Source organism: Malania oleifera, chromosome 4 (genome assembly GCF_029873635.1).
Source record: "Malania oleifera isolate guangnan ecotype guangnan chromosome 4, ASM2987363v1, whole genome shotgun sequence".
Classification (NCBI taxonomy): Eukaryota; Viridiplantae; Streptophyta; class Magnoliopsida; order Santalales; family Ximeniaceae; genus Malania; species Malania oleifera.
The window spans coordinates 99576021-99597860 of record NC_080420.1 but is presented as its reverse complement, the minus strand read 5'-3'; the positions used below and the strand labels follow the sequence as shown (position 1 = coordinate 99597860).

Below are 21840 nucleotides of genomic sequence, written 5' to 3'. Positions count from 1 at the left end.
ACATACTGCCCTTAACAGCTGCAACCAATTCCCTTAAACCATGTATCACACAATCTCAACAGACCAAACTCTCCAGCAACCAATGAACCATTAGGTCCATCGCCCAGCTAGTTATTACTAAGACCATAAATCCACATGTTTCCCAATTTGAAAAAAACACAAACAAAGAAACAAATACCTCCAATAACCATCTGTCCTCCAAGCTCCTTCCTGTTTTGGCTTTTCTTGAGTGCCTAATATTGAAGCTCAAACAGACAAGAAAAACTGATCTAATTGTTAGAGTTATTCCACAGTTTTAGGGAAAATTCTTGTCGAATGAACGGTAAGAATTTTGATCTATAGCGGCTAAAATTGCAACAAGTCGCATATCTACTGTACAGGCTACAAACAAACAAGGGACGAACACTGCTAGTCATGCATTATGTACATTGTGCTATCAATAGAGAGCAACAAAAAAAAAATGAAAACAGCCCACCCCGAACACCCACCCCAAAAAAATGTGTTACTCATCATGGGAAACCAGCTTTTGCTTCTTCCATTTGTATGCAGCTTCTAGAATCTTGAGATTAGTCGTTTGGGTTTCCTCGGGGAATAGGTAATCTATGTACTCCTCCATCCTGCAAAGTTCAAACTCGTTAAGCATGAATGACCAAGGAAAAAAGGGAAGTAAAAATGTATTTCTGAAAAAAGAAATCCCTTCGTCTGCCCTAATGGGCTTGTGCATCAGACATCCATATCTGAGGTCCCAATTTTCAAACCTTATGGAAGGGGAGGGGACGAATTGGGATTACATGTAGCTCAAGCCCAGACTCGATTGGACCAAAAAAAAACTCACAAAAACACACATGAAACACTAACATATGGGTGTCTAAACATTCAACAACTAAGAAAACACCAAAACATCATGCAACCTATCAGCACCCCCACCCCAAAAAATAATTGTGCAAATATCATTTGCTGAGTCTTTCTATTTAGCAGATTTAAGGATTCTGAAGAGCACCAAATTTTGTGGTCTAATAAAGGACAAACATGCCAGCAATCATCCGGTAATCCTGGCTACAAAGTGAACCTATTGCTTAGCCTCAACAGTGCAAATTTAAGGATTCCTAACACTCTGCACAAAGCAAGCATTTTTTTGTCTAGTGTACACGTGTCTACTCAACATTCATTGGCTACTCTCCAAACAAGCAACAGCACATCCTGCCCCACCCCCAATTCAAAGAAAAAACAAAAACAGAGATAAAAGCAAAAATAAAAATAATATGTTGGGGAACATACCCAGCTGGACCATCCTCAGTTACTACCGGCCGCCTCTTTTTGAGTTTCTTTGGCATCTTAACCTGGACTACATTAATGTCACCAAGCTCACCAAAGCTTTTCTCAACCTTCATCCACTCATCCAAAAGCATGGCCCTTTCCTCTTTCAGCTCAGGTGCAGATGTTCGAAAGTAATTAATGGCTCTCTCAAAGATCCCTGATGCAAGACGAAATAAAAATCATAGTTAGAAAACCCCAAAATTATAATGAAAATAAATTAAAAGTAAATCGAATATAACATGGTTCAGTCATTTACTTCTGGCCCGCAAAAGGCATTGCTCCCTTAGCTCCTGAAGAGATCCCTCGACATCAATTTCTTGCAGGTTCAAATCCTTTCCATCCTCCTCCATGGCAGATGCCTCAAACTTTGCATAACTAATCCACACCTTCAAGTGTTTAGTTCGGTCCAAAAGCCTCTCATAAAGCTCTCTTGTTCTTCCAAATTCACCCTCCGATATCTCAAAGTCAATATATGCCTGTTATCAAACATAAATGATAAAACAATTTGACATCCACAATTCAAACCGTTATCTCATCTTGCAGACAATAAACATTAAAAGATTTTTTATTATTAAAAAAATTAAATGGCCTGTTATCATAGTACCAAAAAGTAGTGTCAAACAAACAACGATAGATACCATTGCTAAAATAAACTACCCTAAACAAGAAGATATACTATCCACAAACGAAGAAGTTTATATTCTTGCTATGCCCACCCACCCAACCCAAGACTGGCCCCAAAAAAATGGAAAAAGAGGGGGAAAAAAAGGAAAAAGTAATGATGCATCATCCCAAGTAGGCAACATTGCAAAACAGGACCACTGGGAAGGAAAGGGAAAAATTCACTAACTCCCCCAATATTGCATATCATCCCACTGAACTCCCTTGTTTGTAAGACAACAATATCCACAAACATTAAAAATACTAGAAGGGGTCAACCATATTGAATCATTTTTTTCACGATTGTGCATGATCTAGGGCAATAGTATTAGAAGGTTGAAGTATTGTCAAATCTATATTTGACACAATATCTGGGCACTGACACTGTTAACGGAGATAATTCAGGCAATTAGGCTGTAAATAATGCTGAAAATCTGGCAGCATGTAAGTGCTGAAAATCAGGCAACAACTATGTAAATCTCTTCTATATAATGAAAGCATACCTGATGGAAAGGGGATTTAGACCAAAAGTAACATGGTATCAGAGCCCCTCTTCTGATTCCGTCGTTTTGGTCTTAATCACTGGGTGCGATTCTCATCGCTGTTTTAAAAATTAAAAAATTAAAAAATTAAAAATAAAAAAAAAAATCTCTCGGTTTCAGCAAGTTATTTCTTGCTTTTCGTGGGCATCGGCCTTCTCTATGGTATCCACTTTGGTGGTTTTGAGTTTTGTTGGGGGCTGCCGGAATTTTTTTTTTTTTAGTGGCGCATGCTGTCCTTGGTTGTGGGCTACTCATCTCAGTGTTTTTCTCATGGTGGGTGGGCAACTTTATGGCTGTCGGCAGTTTCCGTGGTGGTCAGCAGCTTCAACTCCTCCTGGTGTGATCGACAAAGGTGCTGTGTTTCTTCCTCTGCTGTGTCATTTTTCACACAGGGCAGGTATTTTGAGTTAGGCTTTCGTGTTTGATCTGGGTTTTTTATTTCTGCTGAGCTTTTGTAATCTGGTTGTGTCTGTGGACCTCTTACTATTTGGATTTGGACCTGATTTGAGTTAGGCTTGCTGTTTATTTGGTTGACTGTTTGGGATTTTTTTTTTTTAGTGCCTTTTATCATGTCAATTGAAAATACTATTGTTCGATTTACTGGAAAGAATTTCCCAACATGAGAATACCAATTTAAAATGTTCTTGAAAGGGAACAAATTATCAAACCATATTGATAGTTCTGCTCAAGTTCCCACTGATGAAAAGGAATTTGCACAATGTGAGGTCAAGGATGCTAAGGTGATCTCTTGGCTGTTGGGGACGATTGAGTCTCACCTTGTGACCAATCTTCGCTGTTTTACTACGGCTCAGGCTATGTAGGATTATCTCCACCGTATTTACCACCACGATCACAGTGCTCGGAAGTTCCAAGTGGAGTTGGAAATTAGTAATCACAGTCAAGGTAATTTACCTATTGAACAATTTTATTCTAGTTTTATTAATCTTTGGAGCGAGTATTCTGCTATTGTTCATACTAAGGTTCCTCCTACGCACTCGCGGCTCTTCAAGCGGTTCATGCTTAGAGTCAACGCGATCAGTTTTTTATGAAACTTCGACCTGAATTTGAGCCTTTTCGAGCCAGTTTATTGAACCGTAATCCGGTTCCTTCTTTGGATACTTGGGAGATTTCTTGCGTGAAGAACAGCGGTTATCCACTCAAATGGGTATGACTTCTGAAAAGGTATTTTCTGAGGTTGTGAATGTAGCATATGCAGCACAAGGGAGAGGGAGGAACAAGTTACAGTGTCTCAGTTGCAAGGAGTTTGGTCATATTGTTCGCAACTATCATAAGAAAGTTTGTACCTACAGCAAGAAAGAAGGCCATATCATCAAAGACTGTCGAGTGGGGCCTCAAAATCGCCAATCCCAAGCTTTCCAGGCTTTTGTTCAGTCCTCTTCTTCTTCTTCTGCGCCACCCACTATAAGCTCTGATTCGTCTATTCTCACACCAACAATGGTCCAATAGATGATTGTGTATGCTTTTACGGCCATAATCCTGCAAGGTACAGCTACTAACTCAACTTCTTGGATTGTTGATTCGGGCGCTTATAATCATATGACTGGCAATATAATGGGTCTCCATGATGTTCGTAAGTATGGAGGCACGCAAAATATTTAGATTGTTGATGGCAGTACTCTTCCAATTACTGTTGTTGGTAATTTGGGCTCTTCATTTCGTGATGTTTTTGTCTCTCTTGGATTTCCACCAATTTGATTTCTGTTGGACAATTGGTAGATAATAACTATGATGTTCATTTTTCTCGTGGTGGTTGTCTTGTGCAGCATCAGGTATCGAGGGACGGTGATCGGGAAGGGACATAAAGTGGGACGTTTATTTCCTTTACAATTTTCTATTCCTAATGTTGTTTCTCTAGCCTGTACGGCTGCTACAAATAATAATGAAGTCTAGCATAAGAAATTGGGTCATCCTAATTCTGTTGTCTTGGCTCATCTTATGAAACATGGCTTTTTGGGCAATAAAGAATCTTTTTCTTCTTCTCCTGTATCTTTTGATTGTGCTACTTGTCGTCTTGGTAAAAGTAAAACTTTACCTTTTCCTGCACATGGTAGTCGTGCTTCTAATTGCATTGAGATCGTGCATATTGATGTTTAGGGTGTGAGTCATGTTATTTCTCATGGTCAGTATCGTTATTTTGTGACGTTTATTGATGATTATAGTCGATTCACTTGGATATATTTTCTCTGCTCTAAAGCTAAGTTCTTGTCTTTCAAAAATTTGTTGCGTTTTTCGAAACACAGTTCAGTACTTGTATCAAAACTTTACACTCCGACTCAGGGGGGGAGTACATGTCTCATTCTTTTCAGACTTTTCTTCAGCAAAAGGGGATCATTTCCCAGCGTTCTTGTCCTTATACCCCTCAACAAAATGGAGTAGCTGAGCGTAGGAATTGTCATCTCTTAGATGTCATTCGTACTTTGTTGATTGATTCTTATGTACCTTCTAAGTTCTGAGTAGAAGCTTTATCTACTACTATCTATTTGATCAATCTTTTGCCTATTGCCACTCTAAATTATGATTCTCCCTATTTTCGATTATTTGGCATATCTCTTGAGTATCAATCCCTTCATACTTTTGGGTGTGTTTGTTTTGTTAATCTACCACTTGTTGAGCGTCACAAGCTTACTGCCCAGTATGTCACGTGTGCCTTCATGGGATATAGTCCTACTCAAAAAGGATTTGTTTGTTATGATGCTCATGCAAACAAATTCTGGATCTCCCAAAATGTGATTTTCTTCAAAAATCAATATTTCTTTCAGTCTCAAGTTATTTCTGATACTCCTATTACTCTTCTTCCCTCTTTTGATGATGTTTCTTCTTCTATTGAGCAATTTAAACCTAGTGTGGTGTATCATCGATGTCCTCCTTGATGGGGATCAGCAGGCCTTACCCCTTTCCTTCGCCGACATGGTGACACATGGACAGCCTCCAGATGTCCACTTTAGTTAATAAATGTTTTGAAGGAACCCATAGGATTAATGGAAAATCATACTTGAAGACTTTCGGTACAAGAAGATCCAAATGAAGTATTAAAGCAAGAAGACCCATGTGGGCCCCACACGGCTCCATTGGGCCTCCCTTTGACTTTTGTTTATTTAATTTGTAATCTTGCAAGACAACTTGCTTGCTTGCATGTGCATGTCTTAGTAAGTTGTGTGTGTTGTAAGTTGTGTTAGTATTTATTGTGTCTAGTAAGTTGGAGTGTTAGTAAGTTGTGTCATTAATGAGTCTTGTAAGTTGTTTTATTTATTTCCTTTGTCTCCCATGCTTGTATGGGAATTGTTAGTTGTTTAATGTCTTTGTCCCCCCATGCTAGCTATATATATTCCTTCATTGTAAGAACAAAAGCTAAGTTTGAATATTGATATTGAAAGGATTTTCCCTTTGTTGAAGCTTGTTAGCTTTGTCCAATCTTTGTAATTGTATAGTGAGAGGCTACGTCGTTCTCTCCAGAAATCAAGTGGTGAGAGACCACTAACCTATCTAGCAACTCCATCTCCATATCCTCCCTCCCTCACTCTCACGGTCACCACCAAAGTTACATCCACACGGTCAGCACTTTCATATCACCACTCGGACACCATCAATCCTTTACATTGTTGCGTTCAATTGGTATCTCACAAGCTTGCACAAAGGACTCTAGGTGTGAACCCACTGCGTGTTGAACAACGTCAAACATCCATAGATTCTCATGGTAACTTCAGTTTCTGTTTGAACTCCTGTTATATCTTATAGCCCCTGCTATTACTAAAACCTTAGTTTCAAATTCTGCACTTTCATATTTGATAAGCCCTTTGCCTCTCTAAAATTCCAAAACTTGAATAGCATATTTTAATCCTTAAGACTTTCAATATTACTGCTTGCTAGTCTAAATCAATTGTGGAATACTGTTGTGCTAAACATAGAACCTATTTCTTGAAATATTGAAATAACATCTTTACTGCAATTTCAACTTGTTTCCTTTGTGAAAGAACCAATTGGGACTTATTTCAGAACATCATCATACACCCTTTCAAAATCCCAAAATATGTGAAATGTCCACTGGTTTATTGTGTTTATGTTCGGATAATTAAATTCTTAATTTAAAGTGTATTGAGTGTATGTGCTTGTGAGGGTTGAACCGTAGGGCTAGGCCATCCTTTCCCGTCTTACATCACTCCTCCTCCTTGAACGCCCCTTCCAGACACTGATTCGTCATCTGATTCTGTAGTTCCTCGGCCCTCCACCCAAGTTACACATCCACCGGATAGGTATGGTTTTCCTCATACCTCGCTTACTGCCACTCTCGACACTGATTTTGTTCCTCACTCATATACCCAGGCAGCCACCCAAGCCTGTTGGCACCAAGCCATGCAAGACAAAATTCAAGCTCTTCAAGATAATCACACTTGGGATCTTGTGACTTGTCCCTCTAGTGTCAAACCTATTGGTTGTAAATGGGTGTACTCAGTCAAGTTTCGGTCTGATGGGTCACTGGACAAATATAAGGCCCGTCTCGTGGCTCTTGGGAACCGGCAGGAGTATGGTATTGATTATGAAGATACCTTTGCATCTGTTGCCAAAATGACTACTGCGCGGACTATCTTGGCACTTGCTGCGTTGCAGGGGTGGTCTCTCCGACAGATGGATGTGAATAATGCTTTTCAACATGGGGATTTGAAGGAAGAAATCTATGTCTCCACCTCCCAGGATGTTTGCTACACCTTCCTCAAAGGTTTGTCGGCTACGCCGATCCTTGTATGGACTGAAACAGGCTCCGCGTGCTTGGTTTGATAAATTTCGCTCTACCCTGCTTGCTTTTCATTTTACTCAGAGTCAATTTGATTCCTCTCTTTTTCTTCGCAAGAATTCTAGAGGAATTGAATTGCTTCTGGTATATGTTGATGACATTGTGATTACTGGCTCTGATACTGAGTTAAGTAAGCAATTACAACAACATCTCAAGGCCTCTTTTCACATGAAAGATCTTGGTCCCCTGCAGTACTTTCTTGGCCTTGAGGTGTAGCTTACTCTGACTTGTATGTTATCACACCAGCACAAATACACGAAGGAAGTGATTTCATTGGCTGGTCTCCAATCGGGTAACATTGTTCTTACTCCTTTGGAGGTACATGTTAAGCTTCATCAGAAGGAAGGCGAGCTTCTATCAGATCCATCCTTATATCGGCAGCTTGTTGGGAGCTTGAACTACTTAACAATTACTCGCCCTAATATTTATTTTGCTGTGCAGCAAATCAATTTATGCAGGCTCCCCGACATCTTCATTTTGCAGTTGTCCGCCGCATTATCCGATATCTGAAGGGCTGTTCTACATGCAGGTTGTTCTTTCCTAAGGAATCTTCCTTACAGTTGGTGGGGTATAGTGATGCTGATTGGGTCAAATGTGCAGATACTAGTCGCTCTGTTAGTGGCTAGTGCATGTTCTTAAGCAATGGACTCATTTCTTGGAAGAGTAAGAAGCAAGACAGAGTTTCCAAGTCCTCCACTGAGTCTGAGTATTGTGCTATGTCTTCCGCATGCTCTGAGATCACATGGCTTTGTGGGTTATTGGGTGGTCTTGGTTTTTCTCAGATTCATTCCACTCCTCTTCATGCTGATAATAGCAGTGCTATTCAGATCGCCGCTAATCTTGTCTTCCATGAGCATACGAAACTTATCGAAGTCGATTGCCATTTCATGCATGAATCCTTTTGACAAACGAGTGATTACTCTTTCCTCACATTTCCACCGAACGTCAAACTGCAGACATATTCACTAAAGCTCTTTTCTCGGCACCGGCATCAGTTCTTGGTTGACAAAATTTATGCTTCATGATTAACCAACATCAATTTGAGGGGGGTGTTAATGGAGATAATTCAAGCAATTAGGCTGTAAATAATGCTGAAAATCTGGCAGCATTTAAGTGCTGAAAATCAGGCAATTAGGCTGTAAATAATGTTGATCGCAACACACTGCTTCCAGGAAACACCTTAACCATGTTCCCCACTTTTTGCCACTCTCAAACGCAAGTGCAATGTGTTCGACGTATAGGACACCACCACCAATAATCAACAAGGATCCATGTTGAGATATAACAAAATTCTAAAGTTGTTCATGAGCTAAGATACCATTACTGTCCAAAACCCATTATCGTTTTTTGGGAATGTTCGATTGTTGTAAAAGTCAGAGAGAACATGTAATTCCCAATATGCCACATTTATAATAAAAGGTAATATTCCAAAAGTATCCCTGCTTTGAGATTTGAAGATGATGACCGATGAGGGCATCTTTCTCACAAGACAAACCGTAGACCGAAGGAAATGCAGCTCTAAGATCCCTATTGTCGCACCAGACATCATGCCAAAAGTAAACATCGTCCCCATTCCCCACTTGCAATCTGACATGGGGGAGGAAATAGTCCCAGCTTGTACGAGTGATCCATTCATCATGCTCAAGCGAGTCAAGCCCATATATAGAAGTGACAACTCCCCACCAAAGGTGATCTTCTCCTTTATGAACCTTCACAACCATTTCCCAAGAAGGGCTCAGCTGAATGTGGAAGGATTAAAATAAACCAAACCTCCCAAACGAAAAGGCTATTTAACCACTTCAAATTTAATTAGGTGAAATCTATCACAAGCTTTCCCAAGGAAATCTACTTTGTATCCCTCCAATCTCCTAGCAACAAAAGCCAGTAAGGGAAAGAGGGACATATAGTAGACAAGAAGGTTTGTCAAAGTGCTCTTGATAAGAGTGAGTCTGCCACCTTAGACAAGAATTTCCTTTTCCAGCTTGCCAATCTTCTTTAGAACTTGTCAATAATGGGGTCCCAAACTCCTTTATATTTGAATTTGTCTCCAAGAGGGAGTCCAAGGTACTAAAGGTTCCCATCTCACAACTTGGAAGACCAGCGAGGAAAGCTAACCCTGTTCCATCACCAACTGGAATGAGTTCACTTCTTCCAAGGTTCACTTTCACGCCCATTTTTTGCTAACCATAAGACCCTTAAGAAGCCCTCCTTCAGTAGCTTTCATCAAAATGAGGCTTAACTCCTCCATCACCAAGGGATCCCCTTGTCTCAAGCCCCTAGAGGAGTGAAAGAAGTCAGATGGAATCCATTTATTGCAATGCAGCTGCAAGAAAGCTCCCCAAAGCCCATTATCTTTAGTAAATATAGAAGGAAATTCCAATTGACAAGATCAAACGCTTTCTCCATATCAGGCTTGCACACTACCACCTTTTTCCTTCCTTTTGATAGGCATCCACCACCTCATTAGCAACTCATTAGCAACAAGGGCAGCATCAATGATCTGCCTTCCAGTTACAAAAGCATGCTGGAACTGTCCAATGACTTCCAAAATTTCTCTTTTTGATCCTCTCACCAAGGACATTGGCAAGAATTTTATATATGCTGCTTTCCACCAGGCTAATAGGATGAAAATCCTTGATGTAAACAGCCACAACTTCCTTCAGAACAAAGGTGACAAATGTGCTGACAAATCTACCTGATCCATGGATGTTGAGAAAAATACAAATTCCATCATGAGATGTCAATTTGAAGAGAGTGAACAACAAGAAGGCAATCTGGTATATTAGTGGGCTAAGATATGTCATTTGGATAAAGCTAAATAGTCAGAATCTTGATTCAATTGACTAAGCTGCATCCTGTGCTAAGGATGTGAAGACGGAGGTAACCTGCATGAAGGATAATTGGAAGAAATGGGAAGGCAGTTGAACCAACACTAATCACTACTCCAGTTTAGATTATATAACTTGAGCCAAAGAAGCCCAATAGACATTTGTTGATGTGCTATGAGTGTGGTTAGAAGGTTCATTCCTATCAGACTCACCATTTGAAATGACAAAAGCATTTAAACTATAAAAACTCACTCTGTTTTCCCATGCCCTCCCTTCCTCACCAAATCAGAAAGCTAAAGTGGAAAGAGAGTTGGCGAACACTTTTTTCCTTTTTTGCCTTTATGCCTCTTGTGCCACAACCAAATGGAAAAACTAAAGTGGAAAGAGAGCTTGTGGACAATTCCCTTTTTCCCTCTCACCCTCACTTAATGTCACCTAACAAATACAGGCCAATAATTTAAATGCCAAGATGACTTTCCTCTCTTCTACTGTAAATATTTCTGCTTTTTTATAATAAAAGGAAACTGATTAAACTTCAATATAATGCATTTCGAAACTATAGTCTTTAAGTCCAAATTAAATATCAGATACTAGTAGAAAACACAAATCAAAATTGTGGTTAATTAGCTATAAGTGCATGCAAGAAGTAGGAAATTAACAAACAAGCAAAATAAGGATTCCTTTGTACCTTCCACAACAACTCTGGCATATCCAATGCAGGTTGGGCGATGGCAAGCTCAAAAATAGACCTCGCTCGCTCAGTTTCAGACAAAGATCTCTCCAATTCAGCATACTTGCTCCATGCATAGCAGTTCTCAGGCAACCACTCCAAATACTTCTCATAGAGTTTTCGGCAACGATCAATATTACCAAGCTGCAACTCTATTTCAATATACTTCTTGAAGATCTGTTTGTTTATGGGCACCATAGTGAGCAAACACCAACATACCGTTACAATATTCAGTAAAGATTTAGAATAAGCCCATTCATACCTTATCTTTAGGAGCCTTTCCGATGGCATTGCCCAGAATTTGCCTGGCAGCCTTGAGATTCAACTGCCGTATTTCAAACTGAGCAGCCAACAGCCAAATCTTTGCAAATGAGAATTTCTCATGAGGAATCAGCTTGAGACACTCCCTGAACAAAATTAACACAAAAGATTCCAGATTAATAAATAAAATGAATAAAAATGAAGATATGAATTTTCTTGTTTGTGTGTGCATATGTTGTATATTTTTGTGTTTGGGGAAGGATTGTTTTCTTGATTTTATTCCTTTGTGGCACGTTGAAGCTCCAAAGAATTTGAAATCAAATAATATTCTGCAGAAATGAAGAATTTTCAAATTGAGAATTGGGGCATAAATAATAATTGACAAGAATAAAACAACAGATCGAAGGAAATATTTTTTTCTTTTTTTGGGTACACCACAAGTTTATTCGACAAATCCAACTCAAGAAAAAAAAAACAAACATTCATCAAAGAGGATCCAGCCAACCAGCAAGCACATTCTCCGCAAAAACACCTGCTGCTGCTTAAAGCACCAACAAATGATTAAAAATAAACTTCTAAGTACCAATAACCCTCATAATCTGATTTCTGGCCCCTTTCTTAACTCCTCTAAAGCCAAAAAACCTGACCTTGACATCCATTTTGTTTGAGGCAACATATGTTGAAGAGAACTATTACTCTGAGAGAACTCCTCCCATAAACAGCAGCAACAAGAACACTTTCTGCAGCTATAAAGCTCAAGCCCTTTATGTTTTATTGAGACCATGACCCTTCAACCTTCTGCACACCCACACTCCTAGACTTTGTGAAGCCTAAAAATTTTTTTCCAAACTTCAGCTGAAAACTCACAACTAAAGAACGAGTGATTATTCTCATTGCTGTTTGAGCACAAAACAGAATGAGGTTTTGATAGTACTCCCTTTCCATAAGACTGCTTATTAAGGACCCAACTCATAAAGCCAACCAAATCATGCTGAGGAATACGCCCCCCCAAAGTAAATGGCTACCCTGCAACTTAGGCAAAGGCAGCCTTACTATTTTTCCACGCATTTCTGATTTGAACTCCTCCTTCTCATGACACCACATCACACTATTTTATGAGAACCATCAAGATTTGCAGAGGAAATTTCTCAATGACCATAATTCTGTTAAACCACAACCATTAGCTGCAGCAGTTAAATTCCATCTCATAGTCAGCAGTGCATTTCTGGTTGCAGTACGGGTACGAGAACAGGGTACGCTAGAGGTACTTGGTTCTTTAGGGGTAGGATTAGTTGATACACCATTTTGGGTTATGGTATGCTTGAACCACTTATTCGTGTCATGCTGGATGTTAGTAAGTTTTGGATTATTTATTTAGGAAGGAGTATAAGATACAGAAAAACATCCCTGTTATTCTTACACAACTAAAATATATAAATTATAAACAAACAATAATAAATTAGTAAATTCATTTATTTCTTCTAATTTAAATTAATGTGTAAATTTTAATAATAATACTATACTACAAAATCAACAAAGTTGTTGAACTCCTTAAATAAACAAACCAATTTCAAAAATTAAAATTTGTAATTATCAGCTGTAATTACCACGAGCTTTACTCAAATTTTAAAAGTAATTATTGGCATTCCTTCTTTCCGCACAAAAAAAGGGGGGCCGGGGGTAAACTACTTAGTCACTCAAACAGCTCTCTCCCTCTTCCTCTCTTTCTCTGTGACTGTTCAAATGCATCCCACCGCAGCAGCAGGAAGCTGGAGTCTCGACCAGCAGCAGGAAACCCTAGCTGAAGTCTCACCCAGCAGTAGGAGGCCCTCTCACTGTTGCAGGCTTCAATCTTCTCTCACTGTTGCTGACTTCACAGCCCTATTCTCTCACCATCACCTGCTTCACAGCCCCCTTGCCACTTTTTGGTGATCTGGATCCTGACCCCATCGACCCTCAAATTGATATGTGCAATCCAGATCGCGGCTCCAGGGGTGGCAGCAGCCCAGGCAACAATGTTCCATCTACCATTGCCTATAAACTCTGCAGCCTTAGCATGTTTCCCTATACCAGTCCCCAGTAATATCCTCACCATATCTCCTAACAATGGGGTCAAAATCTAAGTTTGATATGATATTGAAGCACTCAATTCAAAAGTTAAACACCCCCCCCCCCCAAAAAAAAAAAAAAATTCAGCAACTGCACTCATTGGGAGGTTTAAGTCTCCATAAAATCTGGTCCTTGATCAAAACATAATGTATCCACAGAGAATGAACATTAGTACACAAGGACCAGAGTAGCAGAAAAGTACTGCACCTGTTCTCATAGTAGTCAACGGCCCAAGGCGCACTGAGGTGCAGAGGGTACTTCAAGCCGAGGCGTAAGGCGCAAGGCGAAGCCCCGCCTCACAAAGGAAAGGGGCACAATTATTAAAATTGTGTACAATGTCCATTTGGTGGGTAATTGATATAAAATCACATCAATAATTATATTAGAATTTAAAATGCCAAAATATTCAATAGTAATTATGACAACCAAGTACCAAGTTCCAAGTGAAAGAAACATAGTTCAACATGAGTGATTAGGCATGCAAGAGTTCAAGCTTCAAATTAGAAGTGAAATGAAATTGCCAGGCCAAAGGCCCAAAAATATCTTCAATATCAAAAGAAAAGAGTACAATAAAACAGCAGTTAAATTCAGTAAAAAAATGTTATATATTAATATATTTCAGAAAAATGTATAGTTTGTATACTGCACTTCCAAACAAATTACAAAACAGCATCTAAATTCAGTAAAAAAATTTATATATTAATCATAAAGTATAAACTTGCATTAAACTACGTAATTAATTACACATTATATAATATGAACTTAGAGGCTTAATGCAAGTTAATATCATAAGAAGAAGCAGCTGACAGGAGGCAGCAGAACTGACGAAGAACTGAAAGGAGAAGCAGAAGAACTGAAGAAGAAGTAGAAGTGAAAAAGAAGAAGAAGAAGAAGAACTGAAAAGGAAGAAGAACTGAAGAAGAAGAAGATGATGACGACTTACTAGTTTGAAAATTGAAGCAGCCTAACAACTCACGAAGGCTCCAACCTCGAAGACGAAGGGCTCATGTTGGTTCGAAGGCTTGAAGACAAAGAGCTCCTGCTGGTTCAAAGGGTCGAAGAAGAAAGCCTCAGGCTGGTTCAAACTTCGAAGGGTCGATTGGTCAAAGACGAACAGCTCCTGCTGGTTTCGTGATTCTTCAAAGGGTCGAAGACGAAGGGCTAGGGCTGGTGCGAGTCGAACTGTCGAAGGCTGGATTACTGGAAGAGGGCTAGGGCTGCTTCTGGGTAGGTTTTATTTCTTAACAGCTTCAAAATTTTTAAGGCACAACTCACTGTGCCTGGAGAATCAGTGTGCCTCAGTGCAACGACCTGTGCCTCTTGAAGGTTGCCTCGCCTGAAGAATGAGGCACTAGCTTGGTCGCCTCACTACGCCTCACGCCTAGGTGCGCCTCAGGCGCGCTTTTAACTACGTCTGTTCTCAATTATATGTTAGATATATCCAGTTATAACTTATCCACAAGTCTGATTTTCAAAAAAGTTTCTCCCAACACCAGCTAGAGTCATTAAGAGGTCTAAGGCTACATATGCTCCTGGCATTTGATCTAAACAGAATGCAACCACAGACTACACGAAGAATGAGTTCTAGTACACGAGGCACAAAGTTGCTTGAGCAGCGCTTTGGCGATGCCACATTCCAGACCTTTGCCTCTTAATAGCCAGTGCCCCCTTTTCAACCAAGCCAACTTAATATTAATTGAGTCATTTCACAGCTCATTCAGAACAATATCCAACTCATTCTTACTAGGAAGCTTCAACTTAGGCTTCAAATATTTTAATTTCTGAAACAGGATTACAAAAACACCTGTCATTTGCATCAACGAGTCGAATCCACCTGACTCTTGCCTTTTGCTTGAAGAAACTCTAAAGCCAAGAAAGTTGAACATACTGCTGAAAATTAAACATTACCAACCTAGCCAATTTAATGTTAGAGGGTGCTTTTGCAGCTCACTCCGAAAAGATCCAGTTGTTTCTTAGCCTCTAGTAGCCACCAGTTATGTCACTGTACATAATTCTTACTAAAGCAGCTTCAATTTAAGTTGAATGCTTTGAACTTTTCTGACTCACTCTAAACATAGGCCAACCTGCATATGCTTTCGAATTGATTCCAGTACGTTCATGAAATAGAAATGAAGAAAAAATGAACAAATTGTTAAAAATATAATAGGAAATATTCATTTGGCCTATTTTCTCAAATGATTACAGCATTCTGCACATTTTTGCATGAGGCTCCAAGGTTGAGTCTGGTTCGCAAAATATTTATTCCTAAGAATAGAATGGCTATAGTAGGAATTTAATAACTTCAAAAAGAAAAACTGTTTTCATCAAAGAAAAATGATAATGAAACATTTTTTATTAATCCACGTCATGGATAGACAAGGAGTTATTATTCCTAAATTTCACCATAGGATTTTTACACTCTCCGATGGGATAACACAAATTTTTGCGCGAGTAGCTTCTCTCATAAACTATCATATCCCCGTACACTTTTAATTCCATACTTACCTCATTCCATGTTATTCCTAAGAATAGATATTCCACGAATAAAAAGTGATCTTATATCCTCATCCCCAGAATTCAGAACTTTAATCCATGTTCAGAGCTTGATGCTTAATTTTAATAAGACACCATCATCAATCAGTGAACACAGACCTCTCCTGACAACTTGCAATACCACTAACAGATGACAAGATTAGAAATGCAATCTTAAAACCAGGAAACTAATAGGGCAGAAGTTGAACCATCATTGTCAGGTTAACAATCAGAAGTCCACAGTTTTAAAATAAGATTCTCATTTTCATAAGACAAAGGAACAGCATAAAAGGCTCTCTGCTTTCCACTGCCATCCTAAAAAACAAACAAAAGCATCCCTTCATCCACAAAATACAATTTCAAGAGCCAAAAACCATCCTAAAAATTCTCTGCGAGCCTCTTCACAGCCATACACGTAGACTTAAAAATGTACATAGCCAACAAGACACTCTCCCATCCAAGAATTTCATCCTGCACCTCATCCACACAAAAACAAAACAATATGAGGCCCATCTTTCACCAACTGTGCTGTATGACGCAGGCCCATGTCATTCAGCATTTTCCATTTTTCACCTCAGGCTGTAGATATTCAAGCACCACCTGCCTTCACAAGAGTTTTTCACAATAACAGTTGCCAGCAGCTCTATCAGCCCAATAATTTTCTTTCACATGAATTCTTCAGTCCAACACCATCAACATACAAATCCTGTTCATTTCTCATACCAAAATGACTTGTAGCAAGTGACAAACCAGATTTCTCACCCAAAAAACTACCCACTGCTTCACCTTCCTCTCTTAAGTCTTCAGCTTCTAATTTTTCCAGTTTTTCATTTTGTTCTTGGAAGGACAGTTTGTTCTCCCCTCATTGTACTATTTGGTTCTTTATTAATATAATTCTCTCCTACCAAAATACACATCCAAAGCCCTTCCCATAACCCCTAAAATGAATGAAATAATTGCAAAAGCAATACAACTGCACAAAGGATCAGCTGCTAATGCTACATCCAGCAATGGAAGAGAAACAAGTAAAGTCCAAATCAAAATAAGCACAAATTAAAGATTCAGTTTGTAACGACCCGAAGAATAAGGATATTTAAATAATAAAGAGAGATAGAAATAGAAACAATAACAGAAGGAGGCAGTCAACTTCATCGACGACATTGCACTTTGGGATGTAATGACCAAGAAAATTTATCAAGTTCTCGTTGATGAACACAGGGGATTCGTCGACGAGGGTACAAGAGGGCCTCGTCGACGAAGACAAGTATCATCGACAAGAAGATACCGAGAGAGGATTTTTTTTTTAAGTCTGAAATTCGTCGACGAGAGTGCAGGTTCGTCGACGAACTTTCTACAAGACTCGTCGACGAGGTGACATGTCTTGTCGACCAATCCGGCTCTATAAATAGCTAAAAGTTGAATTTTTACGCAAAAATTTACAGAAATTCACTCCCTCTCTCTCTCCTATGACTCCACCTCCATCTCTCTTCGATTTCAGCCCCGTCGTTCGCCGAATCAACGATCCGAGGTCACCACGACGCTCCTGAGGAAGTTATCTCCAAGTCTGCTGGAGCGGATCGTCGGTGGGACGAAATTGGATTTCATCCCAAATTCAGGATAAGGTCTTTTAAGCAAAAATTGGTTTAGTAGAAGTTGTAGGAAATGTAGTAAACGTAAAAATAATGATATTTTGTTCTGAAATTTATGATTTTCACGGTGTTGAGTGGAGAACCCTGCAAGTGTAGGACCCACCATAATAGGGGATTTTTAGCAGGAATCAGATAAGGAAAATATGCTACGCTAGGCAGTTTTATAATGATTTTCAGTATGAAATGTATATTTTACCAGATTATTATTCACAGCATAAATTTATACAGTTAATCAATTATGTATTAAATGTTTTAAATCATTGTGTGGCTTGAGAATATAGATATAGTACAGAGACATGCTTTATAATATTTTTCAGAGTTATGTTTTACAGAATATACAGACAGTGAATATATTTTTCAGAAATTATAGAATACCATGATTAAACAATTTTCAGTACCATGACATACAATTTTACTGTTCATTTCAGACATACAATTTATACAGATACAGTTTATCACAGAGTCATGGTTAATACAGATATTACAGAATCATGGTAAAACAGATAAATTATATATAGTAATGTATTATTTAGTATTAGACCCTGATGGATCAGACAGCAGAGCACGGTACAGTTGCTATATACAGATATTCAGTATAGAGTGCAACCACCTATTCAAATAATATGTGATATGTAGGTCGATCAAATGTCCAGGAGCGAACAGGCTCCCCATCAGATATGAGTTGAGGAGGGTTGATCAGACTGATCGAGTATAGTGGTTTATTTCTGGTCAACCAGCCAAGGTAGATCCCGCCTTCGGGCCGCACAACCCTGTCATGAGGGGTTAAATCATGACATATAGCCATCCAGGAAAGTTTTCAGCTATTATATGTATATATAGTTTTACAGTAACAGAGGGCGTACTTATGTATAGTAAAAGTATTATGTATAGAAACCTAAAAATACAGTTATGTTAAGCAACATGAGATGGTGGTTGTTATATTATTTGTACTATATTTTCAGATTCAATTATATGTGTTTATATAGAAACAGATCTTCTCAGTATTGTAACTCATTTGCCATACACTAACAATAGCATATTTCGTCTTACTGAGCGTCGGCTCATCCCATTAATTTAACATTTTTTAGGTGATCCAGGTAGGCTCGCAGATAAGGCTCGCAGATAGAAGGGCATCAGTATTGCCCTGACAATAGAGTGAATATTTTTGGGAGTATTTTTGTATAACTTTAGCCAGTTGAGGGTATTTTGGAAAAAAAATCATATATGTATATTTTGAGAAACATTTTAGCACTCTAGTATTGTATATAATTATATATGATTATGTTTATTTGATTTCCGCTTCTCGCTACTTAGGTTGATGATTGGATTTAATCCAGTTTGGTATCAGAGCATTATAAATGTTATAGTATATATAAAATAAAAAAAAAAATCAGAACTGGAAAATAAATAGCAAGTCGTTACAGAGTTAGCCTTTATCTTCTTGAATTAGATATAGATAAACTTACTGAGCATGTTTGGGCAGATTTTCTACGGTGTAGAGGCTGATTTCTAAGCAAGAGCAACACAGAGGTGCTTTAAAATTTTAAATTTGGTTTGCAAGATAATGGTTGAGATGTCTTCTTTATGGCTGGGAAATTAACAGAGCTAACAAATAGTACTAGGCTTCTCTGATTGGAGTTAGAAAGACTTTTCTCAACCTTGTAAGGGTGGCAGGAAACTTTTGAACTTTGAATTATTAGGTGACGCAAGAATAGTGGTTCAGGTCATTGAGCTTTCAGGTTGGACATCATCTTCATTACATTGGAGAAGAGTGGTTTCAAGAGGATATGAAACAAACTAAAAACATTTGGTCTGCAAAATTAAAGATTCAGAATCCCTGGATTAGAAGTTCCGAACTTTCAGGGCTTTTATGCAAGTTTAACTCATGATCATTCACTATTTACAAGATCTATGGAACAAGAGATTGTCAATCTACATAAAGTCCAGATGATGACGACGCGTTGGGTTAAAAAGGCTGGTGTCTGATCCTTCCCATGCTGCCACCTGCTGCCCATGGTTATCAGGCAGGTTTCATTAAAAAAAAAAAAAGTACATTATTTTAATTAATTAAAAAATATACATGTAAACTATAATTATGTTACAGAATTTGAGCTAAAAGTAGTCATAAGAAACGAGAAAACAATACAATATAAGTTAAAGAAACAGAAGCTTCATGCAACATATCAATGGAACCATGCAAATATCCACAGTAACTAAAAGCAATACCAACCTATATACATCTCTCGTACGCTCCATGTCTTTTGCATCAAGTTCCTCATACAAAGCATAATTAATCCTAAGCAAAAGGAAAACTTGGATAAATTAGCAATGACATTAGAAACATAGTAATTAAACGTTTACATGTGAGTTGCAATATGTTCTTCATTATAGGTGGTAAAAACTGAGATCAGGGCAATAGAATTTGATAGTAATCAAGCAAAATAGGCAGTATACTCACCACAAATAAATATATCTCTGCCAATACCGCTTCTCCTCGGCTGGAGGGACATTAGCAATTGCTCGCTCATAAACTTCCCTAATCCTTTCCTTGTTCCCCACATTTTCTTCCAACCTAATATAATCAAACCAAGAGTCATAGTTAAGGGGATTCTTCCTCACCTCATCTTCGTACTGAAACCTCCTCTTCCCCACGATGGCATCCTCTATTCCCTCCCTGTCCCCATACTGCTTCTCAAATGCCACAAACTTTCTATATAAATCTTCAGCACTACCTTTTGGAATATGATCCAATGCAAATTTATAAATACACCTAGCCCTTTCCATCTCCTTGCAGCGCTCTTCAAACTCAGCAAAAGCCACAAACAGCAGCTCCGCCTCTTCATCTTCGGCCAATTTCTGCACTGCCCTCTCGTAGCAATTCCTGGCTCTCGCAACCTCACCGTTCTTCATCTCAAACTTGGCAAACCGAATCCAACCCCCAACTTTTGGGTGGCACTGAACGAACCTCTCAAAAATACCTCTCGCCCGCTCAACCTCGTTGTACCGGAGTTCAAATTTTATGTATGAAAGCCACCCTTGCTGGTCCGGCTCCCAACTCATCCACCTCTCAAAAATCTGCCGGGCACCGGCAACGTTTCCGAGCATCTCCTCCATGTGAATGTACTTGTACCAGAGCTGATCAACCCGGGGCAAAAGGGTGACTGCACGGTCCCAAACATTCCTGGCGTGGTTGATGAACTTGTTCTTCATCTCCACCTCGGCGTACTTGAGCCAGAGGGTATGGTTCCGATAATCGACCTCGAGCGCGCGCTCCCAAACGGAGCGAGCTCGATTGAAGTCCTTCTGCGACTCTTCCCATTGGGCGTACTTGATCCAGACGCCGGTGTTCCAGCGAACTCGTCGGATTAGGTCTTCGAACTCCTTGCGCTTGCGGAGGCGGTAGTCGGCGAGCTCGGAGGGGTCGGTGATCTTCTGCTTGGGGGGTCGGATCTCGGCCTCTTGGCGCTCGCGAGCTTCCCGGAGGATTTGTTCGGCGGTGATCTGAACGGGGGCAGGGGTCTTGTTTTTCACGCGGGTGGGACGAGGGAGCTTCACCTCCGTCTCTTTGCGAGTGAGGTAGCCGAGAGAAGGGTCCGAGTCCTTGTCTGCCATTGGGAACCAGATGAGAAAGAAAAGACCCAGATGCTGCTGGAGAGCTCGACTGTGTCACGGTCACAGATCAGACGAGGAAGATGGAGAACGAAGATTCGGTAGCGGTGGACGGCGGCGAGAAGCTTAGGTAACGCTCCGTTAGAGGGCAGGGGAAATGAGAGTTGAAAGAGGAAGATGAGGTTCAGGGTTTCTTTTCCGGTGGCAAAAGAGACAGACTTGCTTGAAATTTTAAAAAAGCTAAAATGTGGATAATTCTCAAAGATTTGTTAAAAAATTAAATAAAAATTTGAAAAAAAATAAAATTCTTAAAATCTGAAAATGGATTTTTGAAATTTTTGAAATCTTAAAAAACTTACTATTTTTTATCAAAAGTCAGGACAAATTATTATTTTTTGCCCTAATAATAATAAAAATAATTAAATAAGAGAAAACCACCAAGTGCCATGTGTTTTCACTTTTTATCCATTTCTAAAAAAAATCATGTCTTTTTTGCACCACAAAATTTTACATTAGCCCTATATTATTATTAGTACATTCTTCTTTCCCTCTAACAACGAAACTTGGCATTTACCTTATGCTCAACTTTCTATAATCGTGTACGGGCTTTTGACCTATTATAATTTATGAGTGAAATGCAAAAATTTATGAACTACAAAATTGAAATAGTTTTCAATTGATTTTCTTATCAAATTTGTTTGACACGGTAATGGGCAACTATGTTGAACATATGAAAGTCCCGTCATATCAAAGCTCCCAATAGATGGAAGAAGATAGAGAAAAAGTCATTCAA

General features: G+C 39.1%; 1 protein-coding gene across 1 annotated transcript; it reads right to left on the bottom strand.

Annotated features, from left to right (window-relative positions):
- Positions 1–308: 308 nt before the first annotated feature.
- LOC131153547 (uncharacterized) lies at positions 309–21287 on the bottom strand. The gene is made up of 7 exons (XM_058105921.1): positions 19897–21287; positions 19669–19734; positions 11150–11294; positions 10846–11064; positions 1574–1793; positions 1279–1474; positions 309–617 (listed from the first exon to the last, which is right to left on the bottom strand). The coding sequence occupies exons 1-7, from the start codon at positions 21048–21050 to the stop codon at positions 503–505; spliced, it is 2115 nt and encodes a 704-aa protein (XP_057961904.1). The 5' UTR covers positions 21051–21287; the 3' UTR covers positions 309–502.
- Positions 21288–21840: the final 553 nt, after the last annotated feature.